This window comes from Pseudorca crassidens, chromosome 5 (genome assembly GCF_039906515.1).
Source record: "Pseudorca crassidens isolate mPseCra1 chromosome 5, mPseCra1.hap1, whole genome shotgun sequence".
Lineage (NCBI taxonomy): Eukaryota > Metazoa > Chordata > Mammalia > Artiodactyla > Delphinidae > Pseudorca > Pseudorca crassidens.
In genome coordinates this window covers 62,465,432-62,482,555 of record NC_090300.1, presented here as the reverse complement: position 1 = coordinate 62,482,555, position 17,124 = coordinate 62,465,432, and the positions used below count along the sequence as shown (strand labels likewise).

The 17,124-nt window shown below is 42.6% G+C and overlaps 1 protein-coding gene across 3 annotated transcripts in view; it reads right to left on the bottom strand.

The window, feature by feature from the left end:
• Window positions 1-17,124, bottom strand: part of USP13 (ubiquitin specific peptidase 13) — a 121,605-nt gene that overhangs the window by 52,260 nt on the left and 52,221 nt on the right. For all 3 annotated transcript variants that reach the window (XR_010943574.1, XM_067738127.1, XM_067738126.1), the window contains exons 7-10: window positions 12,813-12,907; window positions 11,330-11,517; window positions 5,073-5,144; window positions 4,626-4,719 (exon numbers count right to left, since the gene is read on the bottom strand). Coding sequence is in view for 2 of the 3 variants with exons in the window: in XM_067738127.1 (XP_067594228.1) it covers window positions 4,626-4,719; window positions 5,073-5,144; window positions 11,330-11,517; window positions 12,813-12,907 (449 nt within the window). In the remaining variant the exon portion in view is untranslated. The remainder of the gene's footprint in view (window positions 1-4,625; window positions 4,720-5,072; window positions 5,145-11,329; window positions 11,518-12,812; window positions 12,908-17,124) is intronic.

Sequence of the window (17,124 nt, the reverse complement as noted above, 5' to 3'; positions counted from 1 at the left end):
GGAACCTGTCATAGTTATAGGGTGCTGTACTTACTTTCTCCATCAGCAACTGCAAAACAGATCAGCTAAAATTGGAGAGAGGACTACCGTGTTCAGAATCTTTCCCAAATGCTTACACAGAACTTTCTGTTTAACACTACAACCAAGAAGGCAGCCAGCCAGTGTCCACTCATATTCCTCTGAGGCTAATGCTTTAATTAATAAACAAGCAGCAAGATGAGACTTTATATCACTTTAGAGCAACGGTTGTACAGATGCTTACATTATAAGATCACAGGAATGAAAAAAAATACATGCATCTCAGCCGTCCCCAAACACAGGTATATGTCATCTGCTGATTTAAATTTTTAACCTTAAACCATAAACCTGGGACCAGTAATTCCTAACTCACGTCCAAACCCCAAATCTCCTAAGCTAAAGGAACAGAGGGTATTCCCCCAAGCTATTTTTCGTATTTCAAAAGATGAGTCAGAAATGTTACATTTGCCCAAAGTAGGAAAATGGAGGTTAGTGAAAACAAAGTTCTTATGTTTGGAGCTAAAATTACATCATCTGGAAGTAGAACCCTGGTTATATCATGTTGATTAAAAACTGAGACCAGCAATTCTGTGTCAAGGATTAGTTAGATGGGAAATTAAATGAACTGTCACTTAAGAAACAGTTTGTTCGGAATACAGAACTGTTAATAATGTGCTATCTTCAGGAGGAGAAATAAATTATGGAGTATTCAGCATTAAATTGTGTGAAAGCACTGTCTTAGAATGCATAAAGATCAGGAATATTATTATTATTATTTTTGCGGTACGCGGGCCTCTCACTGTTGTGGCCTCTCCCGTTGCGGAGCACAGGCTCTGGACGTGCAGGCTCAGCGGCCATGGCTCACAGGCCCAGCCACTCCATGGCCTGTGGGATCTTCCTGGACCGGGGCACGAACCCGTGTCCCCTGCATCGGCAGGCAGACTCTCAACCACTGCGCCACCAGGGAAGCCCAGGAATATTATTTTTTGAAGAAGAAAAAGTGTCCTTTTATAGTGAGGAGGTTTTAGCTACTATAGATACAATTAAATTTTAAAAATCAATTCAACAAATTTATACAGAAATGGCAGTGCCCCCAAAAAACACTGCAAATCTTTTTATAGATGAAATATGTATTAAGCATGCATACATAAAAACTAGATTTCACCTTGGTCTGTAGCAGAGCAACTTAATATCCAGAAGTATATATTTTAGAAATGACCCAAGATGTGAGTAGCCCAAGTTACTGGGCTACCCGGTAATTCCACAAACTTTAAGCAACCCCTTTTTTTTTTTAACTTTTTATTTTATATTGGAGTATAGCTGATTAACAATGTTGTGTTACTTTCAGGTGTAGAGCAAAGTGATTCAGTTATACATATACATGTACCTATTCTTTTTCAAATTCTTTTCCCATTTAGGTTGTTACATAATATTGAGCAGCGTTCCCTGTGCTACACAGTAGGTCCTTGTTGGTTTTCCATATAGCAGTGTGTACATGTCAATCCCAAACTCCCAATCTATCCCTTCCCCCCAACCTTCCCCCCCGTTTTGTAAATAAGTTCATTTGTATCTTTGGTTTTTTTTTTTAGATTCTGCATGTAAGCAGATTATCATACTATATTTGACTTTCTCTGCCTGACTTACTTCACTCGGTATGACAATCTCTAGGTCCATCCATGTTGCTGCAAATGGCATCATTTCATTCTTTTTAATATAAGCAGCCCCTTTCGTCATCCACCTACCAGCATCTACACACTGAGGCACTGGGAGCCTGAAACAAGTACTGGAACAACTGTTAGAGAAGCAGGACGGTGCAGTGGTCAATACAGCACACACTCAGGGCCAGACTGCCTGGTGTAAACCCCAGCTCTCCCACTCCCTGGCTTTGTAACTTTAGGTTAGGATTCTGTGCATCCATTTCTGCATCAGTGAACATACAGGAAGGGCCTGGCCTTTCGTAAGCACTGTGTAATGCTAGTTATTGGTATCTCTGGTGGTGACCCTGTAAAAAAGCATTCCTGCCACATGGCTCTGTGTTCTCTCCCCTGCACCACACATTCTTTCATAATCTATCCTCTTCTTTGATTCAGCACATCTTCTTTCATCTCTTGGAGCATTTCAGGCTCATCTACAAGATAAGACACAAACACCAGAGACCTAGCACAAGACCACCTGACCAAAGGGCTCCTGAGACCTGAAAGAAGAAAGATTCTCACAAATTGGTTTCTCTGAAACCAAATGCCAGTGAAAATCCTGATGCCTCAGAAAGTAATTCTCTCCACTGTCAAGGAGTGGAGATTTTACAATGAGTTACTTGCCTGTTCAAGTAACAGCTTGAAACTGGCACCTCCAGGGCCACAAAGAAAATCATACGGTCAACTCAAGCTCATTCTGAATGTTAAAGGGACCCAATTGATCCTGGCATGTCGGAGCACGGAAAGGACTTTACAAATCATCTAGATCAAGGGTCACATACCCAAATACCCAGCGTACCAGCCAGGTCACGAATCACAAAGGGACTGGGGCCAGCTGGGGACAGTGTGTCCTGTATGAAGGGAGGGCTGCTACTCAGCTCCAGCCACTGCTGTCACGGGCCTGGGACTGCCAGAGGCTCTGAGTGTTTAAAAGAAGCTGGAAAGTCAGATTCTGGGGAGGGGGCGAGGTGCAAGCAAAACACACCTGCAAGACAGATATGGTCCAAGTGCTGCCGAGTTTCACACCTTGAACCAGACAGGGCAGGGCAAGCCTCAGACCCCTGGAGATCACACAGCTACCACGCTAATCTAATGGTGGGGAGGGGACTAGGGTCCCCAGCTGTTCACAGACTCAATAAAGAATATGACTTATATAAGAACTACCTTTTTTCGTAATGTAAAAGGATATTGTGATATTAAAACCAAATTTTCCTTCCAAACACTGCTAAATTGATGAGTTTTCATTTCCCATTTTCTCAAATGAGGAGATTCCAAAAGCACAACCGTCCTGTACTGTACACAGATTTTATTTACATTAGAGAGGGGACCTTCACACTTGCACTATTCACAACCGCCAGCGAGACCAATCTTCCATTTGATGGTTGAGACTGAAAGGTTACGGGGCTTGCCCCCAGTCTCCAGATCCCTTGCAAAGGCAGGAGAGGAAGCCAGGCTCCCGAGTCCCAATTAGTCTCCATCTCCTCCACCAGGGCAGGTGGACTCTGCCCCGAGAGTGGCCCAAGAAGTGACAGCCTGGATGAACACCCAGGATAAATGTGATCAAAAACAACATTTGGGGCCAAGTTTTTTCACCATCACCTCTTCAAAGTTCCACAGGAGCTCAGAGGTAGAAGAAGCCTGGATAACCTGATAGCCCAGACCACCTCAACTGCATCCCAACTGGGGGTCTTCCTGTCTGGCGTGGATAAGGGACTCATGGTTGCAATGCTAGATAACAATGCTACTGGAGGACTTAGGTTTGCCTGGCCATGACACTCTGATCTCCAGGCCTGGCCCTCAGAATGTCTACATCCCTCTCCACCCTCTCACAACCCACTTCCCTCTCCCCACCCCCAGACACTGCCTCTGTATGTTCCCTTCCTAGTCTCTCTTCTCCTGTTTGCTCCATTTCCCCAACTAATTGGCTTCCCGATGAAAAAGAACTTATTCCCTTTCGATTCTTGCTCTCAGTCTGCAGGCAAGTCTGCAGTCAAGGATGACTGACTTAAGCTGGGAGCACAGAGGTCACACACTTGAGACACAGAACTGAAAGAACTTGCCCACTAAGTCAAGACAAGGTACCCTGGAGGCAGAGCAGGGGTTAGGGAAGCGGGGCCTGCATTCCACCCAGGATGACTGCAGCTGTGGGAGCCAAGACCGCCAAATACAGCTGTGTAAGCTGCGCACTGCACAACTCCAAGGGCACCACTCCAAGAGGCCAGGCTGCGAGTGGCGCCATCTGGAGTTGCGTTAACAGAGCAGCCCAGGGAGGGGTCAGTGGCCCAACCTGCAGGCACATGGAAATGGGAGTCTGGCTATTAGGAGATGAAGCACATCTTTCAATGAGTCAAGTAATAGTGACTGAATGGCCAACTGAGTTTCCTATACTGGAGTGTGCTTACAAACTCCCTGGCAGCTTAGTTAAAATGAGGACTGCCCAGCCCTCCCCAGAAATTCAGAATCCTCAGCTCTAGGGGCGGGATAGGAATATGTGTGTTGTTTTTTTTAACAACCAGCCTCTTGAGAAACGCTAGCAAAACAGAGTTGAGGCTTAGGAGAACACAAACACTACAAGGGCCAAGATTGGGTTACCAAGGGGAAAATGTTTATATTTTTATACGTTTATTCCTTCCATTCCAGCACTACTTTATGAATAATATTATTTCTAAAGACCATTAATGATGGCAATCACATATAATCCATGAAGCAAATGCCACTAGAAACCCCAACCCTGGCTATTCCTTACCACGATTTTTAAGAGCAGACAGACACCCTAGACCCTAAAATGAAAGAGCTATTTTGACAGCTTGCTAAATTGATGGCCACCATTCGCCAAATCATAGGAAATCCATGCTCTTGCTGAGAAGGTTCCTCTTTCCAGCATTTCAGTGTGGCAAATACCCAGACACATACCTTGGGCTCCTCCTTCATCACCTGTTCAATGAGCTCGGATTTCATCGGAGGTTTTGAATACTGGCCTGAGAGAAGGCCATGTCCTAACTTAGTCCTGGACAGGAGGGAGAAACAGACAAAAAGGTTATTACTGTTTCCCCTCAGAGATATTAAAATTACCTACAAATTTCAATAAGTACACCTGCTTTTAGGTGGAACACTGTATCTCAGTTACTCACAAATAACTTATCTGTTTGATTCTGCTTCATACTGATTCCATTTTCAACTTTTCTCAGTACTTTACAATTTTACTGATTTTTTTCTTTTTACAAAAGCAACACATGCTTATTTCAGAATACTTTAAAAAATACAGACAATAAAGAAGAGAATTGCCTTTAATTCTGCAACCCAGAGAAAACCACTATGAACACTATATCAGATACTTAAAAATTACAACAGGGCACTTACATCTGTGTGTTGAAATCTTGTGTTGGATCTAAAGGAGAGTAGTCAAATATTCTTGGAAGATTTCCTACATACCTAGAAAATGAAAAGCAACGGTCAAAACATAGGAACTGAGAGATGAACAGAACCCAAATAAGCTATCATCCTAGCTAAGACCTTCTTGCCTTTCTGTCAACACTAAATCACCCACCTGAAGAGAATTTTTTCCTGAGCTCCTACCTCTGCAGTCATATTCATGGGCCTCCCTAAAAGGTTTATGCTTCTATCAATGGGTCTCAACCCCAGGTACGAGTTAGAATCCCCTAAAGAGTTTCTAGAAAAAATACGAAAGCCAGAGCCACCCCCAGATGTTCTGATTTCACTGCCTGAGGCTGAGGCCTGGGATTTGGAATCTTTTACAAGTTCCCCAAGTGAGACTAACATGTAGTCAGAGTCAAGGACCACTGGCTTACGCCATCTCAACTACCTTCCCCAAAACGAAAGGTAAGGTTAGGAATTGTTCTGGTGGCGTCAAAATGAATAATGACAGCAGTAACAACTACCGTTTCTGAAGCGTTTCCTAAACTGCCTGATTAAGACTTCATTACAACCATATGAGGAAGGGATTATTGTCGTTACCTCATTTTGAGAGATGAGAAATCAGGGTGCAAATGCATTAGGTACCTTCCAAAATCACCCAAGAGGGAGTGATGAAGCCCAGAGTAGACCCAGGCAGCCTGGCGCCCAAGCTGTGCCCTGAACCACGCTGCCAGATGTACCTGCCCCATCCACAGTCCCTTGTGCAGCCCACAAGCCCTCCTTCTGACCAGTTTACCTGACAGAGCAGTCTAACTGTAACCATCCATCTCTCATCTCAACACACAATCATTTCTTTTTTTTTTAATTTTCCTCCAAACGTGTCAAAAATATATTTTCCTGTATTAGTTGTTTCCAGGAGTACATATCTGTCAGTCTGTCTACAGAGCAATCTTCAAAATTAAGTAGATGAATAAACTAATATCTTTTTCATTGAACAAGCATGTTTTTCAAGAGAAAGCATATAAGTGAATTCATTACATTTAAATAATTATACATAGATTGGGAATTATTTTAGTTTTAATTTTTTTAACATCTTTATTGGAGTATAATTGCTTTATAACGTAATGAATCAGCTATAGGTATACATATATCCCCATATCCCCTCCCTCTTGCATCTCCCTCCCACCCTCCCTATCCCACCCCTCTAGGTGGTCACAGAGCACCGAGCTGATCTCCCTGTGCTATGCGGCAGCTTCCCACGAGCTATCTATTTTACATTTGGTAGTGTATATATGCCCATGCCACTCTCTCACTTTGTCCCAGCTTACCCTTCCCCCTCCCTGTGTCCTCAGGTCCATTCTCTATGTCTGCTGCGTCTTTATTCCTGTCCTGCCCCTAGGTTCTTCAGAACCATTTTTTTTTTTAGATTCCGTATATATGTCAACACACAATCATTTCTTTCACTTCTTAAGTTCATTTCCTATTTCACACCCCCTGCTTTGTGCTGTTCACCTTTCCCTCTTGAGGCCTGGACTCTCTGAGCCTGACAGCTCTAGGAAGAGGCAACCAGAAGCAGATCCCTCTCCCTGTCCCTTCCTGCACCCTGCCCTGCCTGCTTCTCTGACCTCATTCCCACCCCTCTCTCCCAGACCACAACGCCCCGGCCATTTCCCCTTCTTGCTGCCCAGGGCACACCAAGCTCGCTCCTGCTTCAGGGTCATGCCATCATGCTGTCTCTTTCCTGGAACGCTCTCTCTACAGATCCTTGCTCCCTTTCATGTTCTATATCACCTGAGCCTGGCTAACTTTCTTCTTGGCATGAATCACTATTTGCAACTATACAATTTATTTATGTTCTTGTTTATTATCTATCTTTCTAGAGATCACATACTAGGATATAATCTCCATGAAGGCAGAGACTTTAAATGACTGCATCTCCAACACTAGAACAGCATCTAACATGTAAAAGGCACTTGATAAATATGTGTTGAATGAATATATTCATATCATTTAATCACACAACCAATTTTCATAACTGACTACCTAATGACCCAACAGAACAGGCATTACTGCAGTAAAGTCTTGGCAGAGAACCATGATACACTACAGTTAGTAATGACCTCTAATTAGGTCCCTGAAATACTAGAAACTTCTAGGCACCTGCTGATTACAAACTCGGAATTTGTATCCAAGGTTATGTACCAACATAAAAATTAACAGAGCACACGTCTCTGGAATAGTCCCATTCAAATGGCTTTTGGTTGTATCACTAGAACAACAATTCCATTTAGAAATTTTCAATGGACCAAAAGCCAAATAATAGATAAACCAAACTATATTCAGAGTCAGAGGTTGCACTGAAGAATTCTTAATTAATATACAACACGATAAACATTATAAACATTAGCTCTCTCACAATCCAGTCTTTATCATATCTCAAAACCTGACAAGACAAAAAAAAATCCACTGGTAAGATGAACATTAGTGAAAACCTTATGCTTTCCGGCAAGGTTGATGGAGAAGAATAACGTTTAAGGGGGTAATAAATATTTGATGTCAGAAAAGTCCATTTTGCTGGTAATTTATATTCCTTTTCTAATCAATGAGGAATATCTTCTATTACAACAAAATTAAATTAAAAGGCAGCAGTAGGGGTTTCCCTGCAGTAATTAAGAATCCACCTGCCAATGCAGGGGACAGGGGTTCAAGCCCTGGTCCGGGAAGATCCTACATGCCGCGGAGCAACTAAGCCCGTGTGCCACAACTACTGAGCCTGCGCTCTAGAGCCCGCGAGCCACAACTACTGAAGCCCGCGTGCCTAGAGCCCATGCTCTGCAACAAGAGAAGCCACCGCAATGAGAAGCTTATGCACCGCCAACAAAGAGTAGCCGCCGTTCGCTGCAACTAGAGAAGGCCCACACGCAGCAATGAAGACCCAACGCAACCAAAATTTAAAAATAAATAAATAAAATTTTAAAATTTCAAAAGTTTTTAAAAGGCAGCAGTAATGCTGGATAATTTTTAAAGTATCAATACTTATATCTTCAATTTGTAATCTAGTGGTTTTCAAAGCAAAAAACAGTTTTGCTACCTGACAATCCATCTTTGTTGTCATTCAATTTGTACACCAGTTTATTTAGATTTGCTCCTCATCGGAATTATTTTGAAATGTAAACTGGGTTCAAGTGGCAGGCAGGGTATCAAGGTCCAGCTGATGTTCCCGAATTACACCGTGGTTGTGCATAAGTCATTTAATCTCTCTGTGAGTCACTCTTTCTACTTACAAAATGGAGATACCAGTCCTGGACGTAACTCCACTGAGTTAGTCCCACTGGGGAAAAAGTAGTTTGAAGAGCAAGTACTTCAACCCAGTGATATTCGGTAAAAGAACCAAAAGACCGAGGACAAGTATGAAAAATAAGTTGCTCATGTTCTAATATATACAGTAAATGTTTAGGAAATAGAATACAAAATGTTAGATACTACAAAATTCTACAACCCTTGAAACGAGACCAGGTGAGAGATTCAAATCTTAATTCCAAATTATAGACATGAGGTACTTTTTTTTTTTTTTTTTTTTTTTTTTTTGCAGTACGCGGGCCTCTCACTGTTGTGGCCTCTCCCATTGTGGAGCACAGGCTCTGGACGCACAGGCTCAGTGGCCATGGCTCACGGGCCCAGCCGCTCCGCGGCATGTGGGATCTTCCCGGGGCACGAACCCCTGTCCCCTGCATCGGCAGGCGGACTCTCAACCACTGCACCACCTGGGAAGCCCTGAGGTACATTTTTTCACTGAAGAAAAAATTCAGAAAGTTAATTGTTCATCAAACTTTGAAGTGTAGAAAATATTTTCAAAAACTGTAGGCTGTAAAGCACTAAAAATGTTGTTGAGCTTTGTAACAAAAGAATATGTGTCTTCCATTCTAGTTTAAAAGAAATAATAATTATACAACACCTACAATAAGGACTTTCCCTCAATAGTTAAAAAAAAAATCTTGGAGCATGAGACAGATAAGATGAAGCTACACTGTTTCCAAATCAAATGATAAAACAGGTATGAGACATGGGTAAGAATTTATAAAAATAATACAATGCATGATGCGTATCTCTGAAAAGGTTTTCGCATCTCAGAGCTTCAAACTTGCTCCTCCTTTTCTCCAAAACCCTGTCTACACTCCCCCTGCACATCAGTCAAGGTGAGTATCCCTTTGTGTGTCCCTTCTTCAAAGAGATCCTCCCTGACCACCTCCTTCCCTTTTCCTTCATGGAATTTACCATATTTTTAACCATGCAGTTGTTCTTATGATTACAGATACTCTTCAGCAAAGGATGGGGTTACAGCCCAATAAACCCATCATAAGTTGATATCGTCCATTGAAAATGCATTTACAATACCTAACCTATCAAACATTGAAGCTTAGTCTAGCCCACCTTAACCATGCTCAGAACACTTACATTAGCCTACAGTTGGGCAAAATCATGTAGCACAAGGTCTATTCGATAATAAAGTGTTGACTATCCAATCTAGTTTATTGAATACTGTACTGAAAGTGAAAAACAGAAAGGCTCTCTGGGTACAGAATGGTTGTAGGCATATCAGTTGTTTACCCTCAGGGTCGCGTGCCCGCCTGGGAGCTATGGCTGCTGCCCTGCCCAGCGTCACAGGAGGGTATGTACCTCCTGTCACTAGCCCAGAAAAAGAGCAAAATTCAAAATTCCAAGTACAGTTTCTACTGAACACATATCACTTTTGCACCATCTTGAAGTCAAAAGATCTTAAGTCGAATCATCACAAGTTGGGGACAGTCTACATTTATTTAATGTCTGTTTCCCCAACTGGGGCTGGGCACCAGGTCCTTTTGTTTACCACTGAACCCCGCATACCCAGCACACTGCTGAGCACAGCAGAACCCACTCTTTATTGGCTGGATGGAAAAAATTAAAACCTGACATGGAAAACTGACCATAAATTTCCAAAGCCAGGAACAGTATGAAGAGGTAAGACTTCAAATACCAAGAGAGGAAAGAAAAGGACATCTGATATACTTTTATTAACTACCTTTAAAATCATTAGCATTCAACTCCACGTGGGTTAAAAATTGCCCTGTGCTGTCCCTAGCATGCTATCTGCCCGTCATTCTGTCTTAGCACATGTGTGTCCTCTTCCATACTTGAACCAAGGTCGAATCCTACCTGCTCTGGGAAACACTAGAGATTATTTCCTAAACTGAGGCAGTGGCTGCCCATGAGCTGCAGCTACCAGTCTCGGTGGCTCCCTGTCCTAAGCACAGTCGAAAGAGAAAAGGGCCAGAGACACAGCCCCTCTGCCCCTCAGCAAGGGAGGAAGCAGGCAGCCTGAACATGTACAGTTGGGAAGCACCCTAAATCAGTGCCTCCCAATTACTTGTGGTGAAGGGCCAGCTAGTTTGTTGATTTCAACTCATATAGATGATACCTTTAAAAATACAATAAAAATAAATTACAGTTGACCCCTGAACAACACGGGAATCAGGGGCACCAACCCTCGGCACAATCGGAATTCCGTGCATAACTTTACAGTCAGCCCTTTGGATTCTCAGTTCCTCCTTAATGGTTTCAACCAACCGCAGATCCTGTAGTACGGTAGTACGTATTTATTGAAAAAATCCACATATAAGTGGACCCGTGCAGTTCACACCCATGTTGTTCAAGGGTCAACTGTACTGAAAAAATGAAATGCCACTTATAAAAGACGGCAACGTCAAAGGCCTACCACAATTTCTGAATGCTCACTCTCAACTTCCATACCTGTCTCATTTCGGATCCACATGCAGCAGTCCAAGGACCAGCACCATCTATGAACCACATTTTGAGTAGCAAAAAAAGAAAAGCTTAAATCCTCTTAGAAGCTCCACTCACTCACCACTGAAACCAGATCACTGAACCTCTCCTAGCGCATCTATAGGAAGAGATGTGGCAGTTTTGCTGTGAAGCTTAATGATTATTACTTTCTTGGCATAGAGGGTATTGGTCTAAAACTGGAAGCCATTATTAATACGACAAATCCCTGTAGGTGGTTTTTCAGTTTACAAAGCTCTTCTTATCTCACCTGATCCCCATAACACTTGACAAGTGTTCTCACCCAGCTTCATGCGGGAAGTCACAGCACAGATGGTAAAGGGCTTCCTCAGCACACACTGCCTGACTGGACGCGGAGGGGATGCAGGGCAGGCTGTGCACCCTGGTCTATACGGGACACTTACGCTCTCTGGAATTCTGGGATGCTGAAGATGGCCTGCATCACAGAACTGAGATAGCAACTGTTGCCCAGGTTCTTGAGACCCGTGTATCCGGGGCCATACATGGGCTTCAGCTTCGTCCCCGTCTCCTGGATCACCTCCCACTCGCTGATCCGCGGCTTGCTATCATTGTCCTGGAGCCCGTTCTCCGTCTGGGGCAACGTCATTGAAGAAATACAACTTTAACAATGATTATCATTCAAACATCATGTCCCACCAATTATTTCTAACAGCAATAGATGTTTCTGCCTTTCTTCCCCAGTTAAACAGAGAAATAAACAACCTCATTAAAAAAGACTAACGTGGTGATGGTTGCACAAGACAAATGAACTTAATGCCACAGAATTGTACACTTAAAAAATGGTTAAAACAGTAAATTTTACATTAGGTGTATCTCTCCACAATTTAAGAAAAACCCCCATTTAAAAGATTTTAAAATAAAAGAGACAGAGACTGGGAGGAAAGGAGATAGGAGGAGGAAGAAGACAAATAGGAATCAAAAAAAAGAAGCAAGTAGAATAATCTCAAGGGCAGATACAATGCAACACAGCAAACAAAAAGCAAGGCAGTTGGAGAAGAAAGTGGAATAAAACCATGGGGTTCGGGAGAAGCTCGACATGGGAGGGAGGTTTAAAGAAGAGCACAGAAAACAAATTAAAAAGTGACATGAGTGGGCTTCCCTGGTGGCGCAGTGGTTGAAAGCCCGCCTGTCGATGCAGGGGACGCGGGTTTGTGACCCGGTCCGGGAGGACCCCACGTGCCACGGAGCGGCTGGGCCCGTGAGCCATGGCCGCTGAGCCTGCGCGTCCGGAGCCTGTGCTCCGCAACAGGAGAGGCCACAACCGTGAGAGGCCTGCGTACCGCAAAAAAAAAAAAAGTGACATGAGTGAGAAAGAGGAGTTAGAGAGAACATGAGGAGAGGGAGATGACATGGGCTAAAGCAAAACACGCACAGTTAACCAGCTCCTCATAGGGACAAATATTACAGTCATGATACCAGCCTGAAAACACAATATGAAATGAGGCAAACCATTTCCATCAACAATCTGTTGGCTTATTCTTTCCACCCCTGCCCCAGGAGCTCTGCTTCCCTTCCTGTAATCAATTAAAGTGATGTTGGTCACAGATTATTTTAAAGGTCATCTCCCCGTGCCTTCTCCCTTTAGTGAACAAAGAGTGATTCACACAACTCTCCATCAAAGGAGACAGAAATTTTGCAAGTAAACTCCAACTAAAACAAAATGGTACTGGATGAGGTGCCATTTTTACTATAAAATAAAAATTAAAAATCTAAGCTGACAACCAAAAGAAAATACTAATTAAGTTCAAGAAGTAAATGCAAACATTAAAACCTATAAAATGAAGATTTGTGTGATAGGAATTATATAAATAAACCAAACAGTTTCCCCGCAAAGTGGGAATAGACACAAAAGGAGACCTTTCTTACCCCATGCATATGAAGCATATCAATTCCAAAATGCGCTAAGTGCTTGGCCAAATGAGGATCCAAAACAGGTTCCTCTTCTTGGAAAGAATAAACATCTAGAAGGTGAAGAGAAAATAAGCACTGAGATTTGTAATCAAGTCATTCAATAATCAACACATATTTACCGAGCTCCTACGAGCTCCTACTATGCCCTGGGCTTGGGATATAGCAATGAACAAAACAAAAATCTCTTGTGAGTTTCAACTGGGGGGGAAGACAGATGATAAAAAATAAGCATAATAAATAGGTATTTTTGTAAATATACCCATAATATCAATTCTTTTGACATTTCAGAAAGTAATTTTAAAAAGGTTTCTGAAACAAGAAAAAAGAACAGTGTCTAAAGTTAAAATAATTTAAAATTAGACAAATACAAATGCCTAACACTGATTGTTCTAATCCGAACCCCAGTGGCATAGATATAAGTTCGGGAGGAGGGAAGAGTGATGGAGGAAACAGCCACACCGTCTGCCCACGCAGGGAGAACCTGTGAGGAACAGAGAACACACAGGCCCTCGGGGCTGCCGAATGGCTGGACCGCAGTGTGAGGTCCAGGACAAAACAAAATTCTGCCTGTGGAACCCTCTATAGTCTCTCTGGTAGTCCCAGACCTACCACCTCACGACCCTCCACCTCCGCCTGCCCCCTCATCCCCTCTTCCCTACTTCAGTGTCCACACCCCACAGAGCTGCTGAGGGATCTGTGAAGACTGCTGTGCTTCCCAAATGCGTCTACCCTACGGCACACAGAAGAAGACGATGCATTTGGCACAGTGGGGTCACTCAGGAGGCTCCACCCGCCCCAGGACCTGAGGGATCAGCATGTTGGCCTCGTCCGTAACCCACTCACGGCACAGCGGCGTTGGGAAGCTGTGTGTCTGGGGGTGGCAGGGGAGGGTTCTCTCCTCAGAACCCTCAATATCCCCCCTGACAACATAAGGCTTTAGACCACACCTGGCTTCTTGTGGTACGATTCAAAGCATCAGCATTACCTGGGAGCTTGTGAGAAATGCAGAATCTCGGGCCCAACCCCAAACCTACTGAATGAGAATCTGCATTTTAACAAGATCTCCACGTGCACAGCAAAGTCTGAGAAGCACTGCCTAGCGTTCTCAAAAGCTATCCAAACTGCCGCCTTATCTGTCGTCATAGGGCAGTGCAATGCAGTAGAGGGAAACATTTTCAGGCCCATTTTGCATGTAAGGAAACGAGGGTTAGAAAAGTTAAATCATTTGCCTCAAACCCCACACGTGGCCCAGAACCCAGGTATTCTGACTCCCGGCCCAGTCCTTTTCCCTCTGCTCTAGACTATTTCCTCAGATCTCTCAGGAGACCAAGAGGCTCAGTGAAGCACCATCCTAGGCCCTTAACAGGAATGGAGAGGCAAAAACCACAATTTCTTCACTTCTAAATTTGAAAAACAAAATCTGAAAATAGATATAAAGATATTATTCTTTAGGACAGTAAAAGATAGACTGTTCAAGGAGTTTCTTGCTCTTTGGAACAATACCAGGAGTAGAACAAAAAGTAATATATATAAAAACTATGGTGACCTTCTGACCCATACCCAGATACACAGAGACTCACTGCCACCCCAAAAAAGCCACTCCTTCTATTATTAATAGATTAAACATTGTATAGCTTTCTCTTCTATCCCTCTTCCCTTAGGGGCCCATTTTAACTTGTGAATAGCAGCCTTCATCTATATTCCTTTTTAAAATATAATTCAGTGCTCTCAAAAGCAAAAACAAAAGACAAAATCCCCAGCCCAATTAAGAAAAAATTTCCAAAAAGTTTAAATACAAAAAAAAAAAATCTTTGAACTAATAGCTTAAAACAAATACATCAACGATATTTTTAATCTATGACACATGACACCAAAATACCACTCAAATATTGGCTGGAGGGTGAAAATGACACTCCCCAGGCACTTATCTTTGGTTATTATTAACTAGTGAGATAGTTTTGAAGACTTAAGACTTTAAGCCTCTAAGCCCCTAAGCCTCTGATTATCAGAGCTCCAAGAGAAAATAAGATTGCTAGAAATGCACCATTGGCATGGGTCTAGGATTTCAAAATAAGTGAAAATCACATAGAACTCTATGGTTCTTAAGCCATTAGGCTCCAGCCTAGTGAGAAATTAGTGAGAAATTAACATTTCCTATCTCCAGTCATTAACTGCTCCAAAAATATGATATGATTTGGTCAGACACAACAGTTACTTCTTACCCCAATAACAAAAACAGTTTAGTGAGTAACACACAAGAAATCTAAAAATGAACTGTGATCCTTAAACTTGGCAATCATGAAGAATTTTAAAATGACATGTAGTCATAGAAAAAAAATTTGAAATAGACTCAGGAGCTGCAAATCCTTACACATTTTTCATTGGGAAATTCACTTTATTTCCAACTTCTGCTTAGCAAAGTCAAGTCTTAGCTCAGAAACTACTGTAGCAAATAAGCATTGCCTGACAAGTATTACCCTGCTGACTCCTTCCTCGACTTAAAAGCTTGGAGCCAAGACACACAGTTAGGAAGCTCACAGAAAGATCCTCCTAGGAATAGTCCAAGCAGTTTCATGAGTAACTACGTTTACTTTAGAAGGAAACCAGTCATTGTTTCATTTCAAGTTAAATGACAAATTAAGCCATGGAGAGCATGGAGAGACCCGCAGAAGGGAAAAGATAAAAGAAAAGGTTTACAGCATGAATAACCTCATTGATGTGATAAGCATGTTAGAAAACAGTATGTACATTAAGTTCCAAAAGTAAGGAAAAGGTTAGAGAATAGAGATGGAGACTAAGACTGAGACAAAGACTGAGAATCTGTAAGGAATTTACATAAAAATGGTAATAATTTCTTTTCTCTGAATGGGAAGGTTTCTTCTTGGTTTTTTGCTTTTCTTTTTTTCCCAAATATATTATATTTTGATTGAAAAGAATGTTTTATAAGTAATTGCCAAAGATTAAAATGTTTCTATATGGTGGTATACTATTAGGACTAGCGTACCACTGGTCATCCTTGTTCACCCACAGGGATTTACTCACTCACTCATTCACTCATTTATTGATTCATTCATTGTATTCAACAAATATTTACTGAACACCAAATATATACAGATACTGAGGATTTAATATTAAATAAGACAAGCAGGGTCCCTGTCCTCACAAGTTTAAACTTTATTATTTCAAATAGTCTTATAAGAATGCTGGTTTAGTATAAAGGACCTCAACAGGTGTCTTCTTGGCTACGGTCTCCTCATGTGACTTTGGGCTCTCTTTCCTAAGCCCCAGAAAATGGCAGAAGTCCAAATTCTGCCCTCAGATACCCACACAGGAAAGAAGAAGGAGAGAGAGGTAGAGATGTACCTCAACAAGATCTGGTGTTTAGAAAGACTAAAGAAACCAGAGAAGCTGGCTTCACTGCTCTATCATCACAGCTCAAATGGGAAAAAACAAAAAAACCCAGAACTCTTGGTCAAACACCAAGTCACAAGCCAGAGAGGAAAGGATCTCTCCAGAGTATGTATGATCCATTCACCCAAACTGCATCTCTCCACCATGAGTTTATATTTGCATGCCTATAGAGCATCTGCCACAGACAGGAAAAGAACAGAAACAAGAGAATGCTCCAGCAATTAATCTAGAAACCCAAACACAAAATGAATGAGGGCAGAGGTATATACCATCACCTTAGACAGTATAACTCCCAGACCGGACAGAGCCTAGACTGTGGTCAGGAAAGGAAAACAAGTAAGAGGAAAAAGATGTCCATAAAATAGAAAAAAAGAAGAAAAAGAAAAAAAAGGTAAATCAGAGGAGAAAACTTTATCGGTGTGTCTGTCTTCCTCCATCTGTTTACAACACAAATATTTACTGAGCACCTACTATGTGTGAGGGGCTATGCTAGATGAGACAGAATAGTAAACAACAAACGTGGCGCTCAGGCCCTGCCGTCCCATGTGACCACCATTAAGACGCAGCAACAGGATCTCATGAAAAGTGCCACAGTGGAGCAGCACAGAGGCACACAGAGGGACACAAACCAGGTCAAAACTAAAATGAAGTAGTCAATGCCTTGATCCAAATCCTTGAGCTGATACCCAGGTCAGGGGTGAAGATGACCAAAGAAGAAAAATCACCTTCAGGCGGCAGTGAGGAGGGAGCCCGTGGCGCAGAGGTGGAGGACCTCCGGGCTCACACCGACAACCTGGCGGGGATCCTGCAGGAGGTGGAGCTGCAGAACAGCAGCACGGACCGCGAGCTGCAGGCC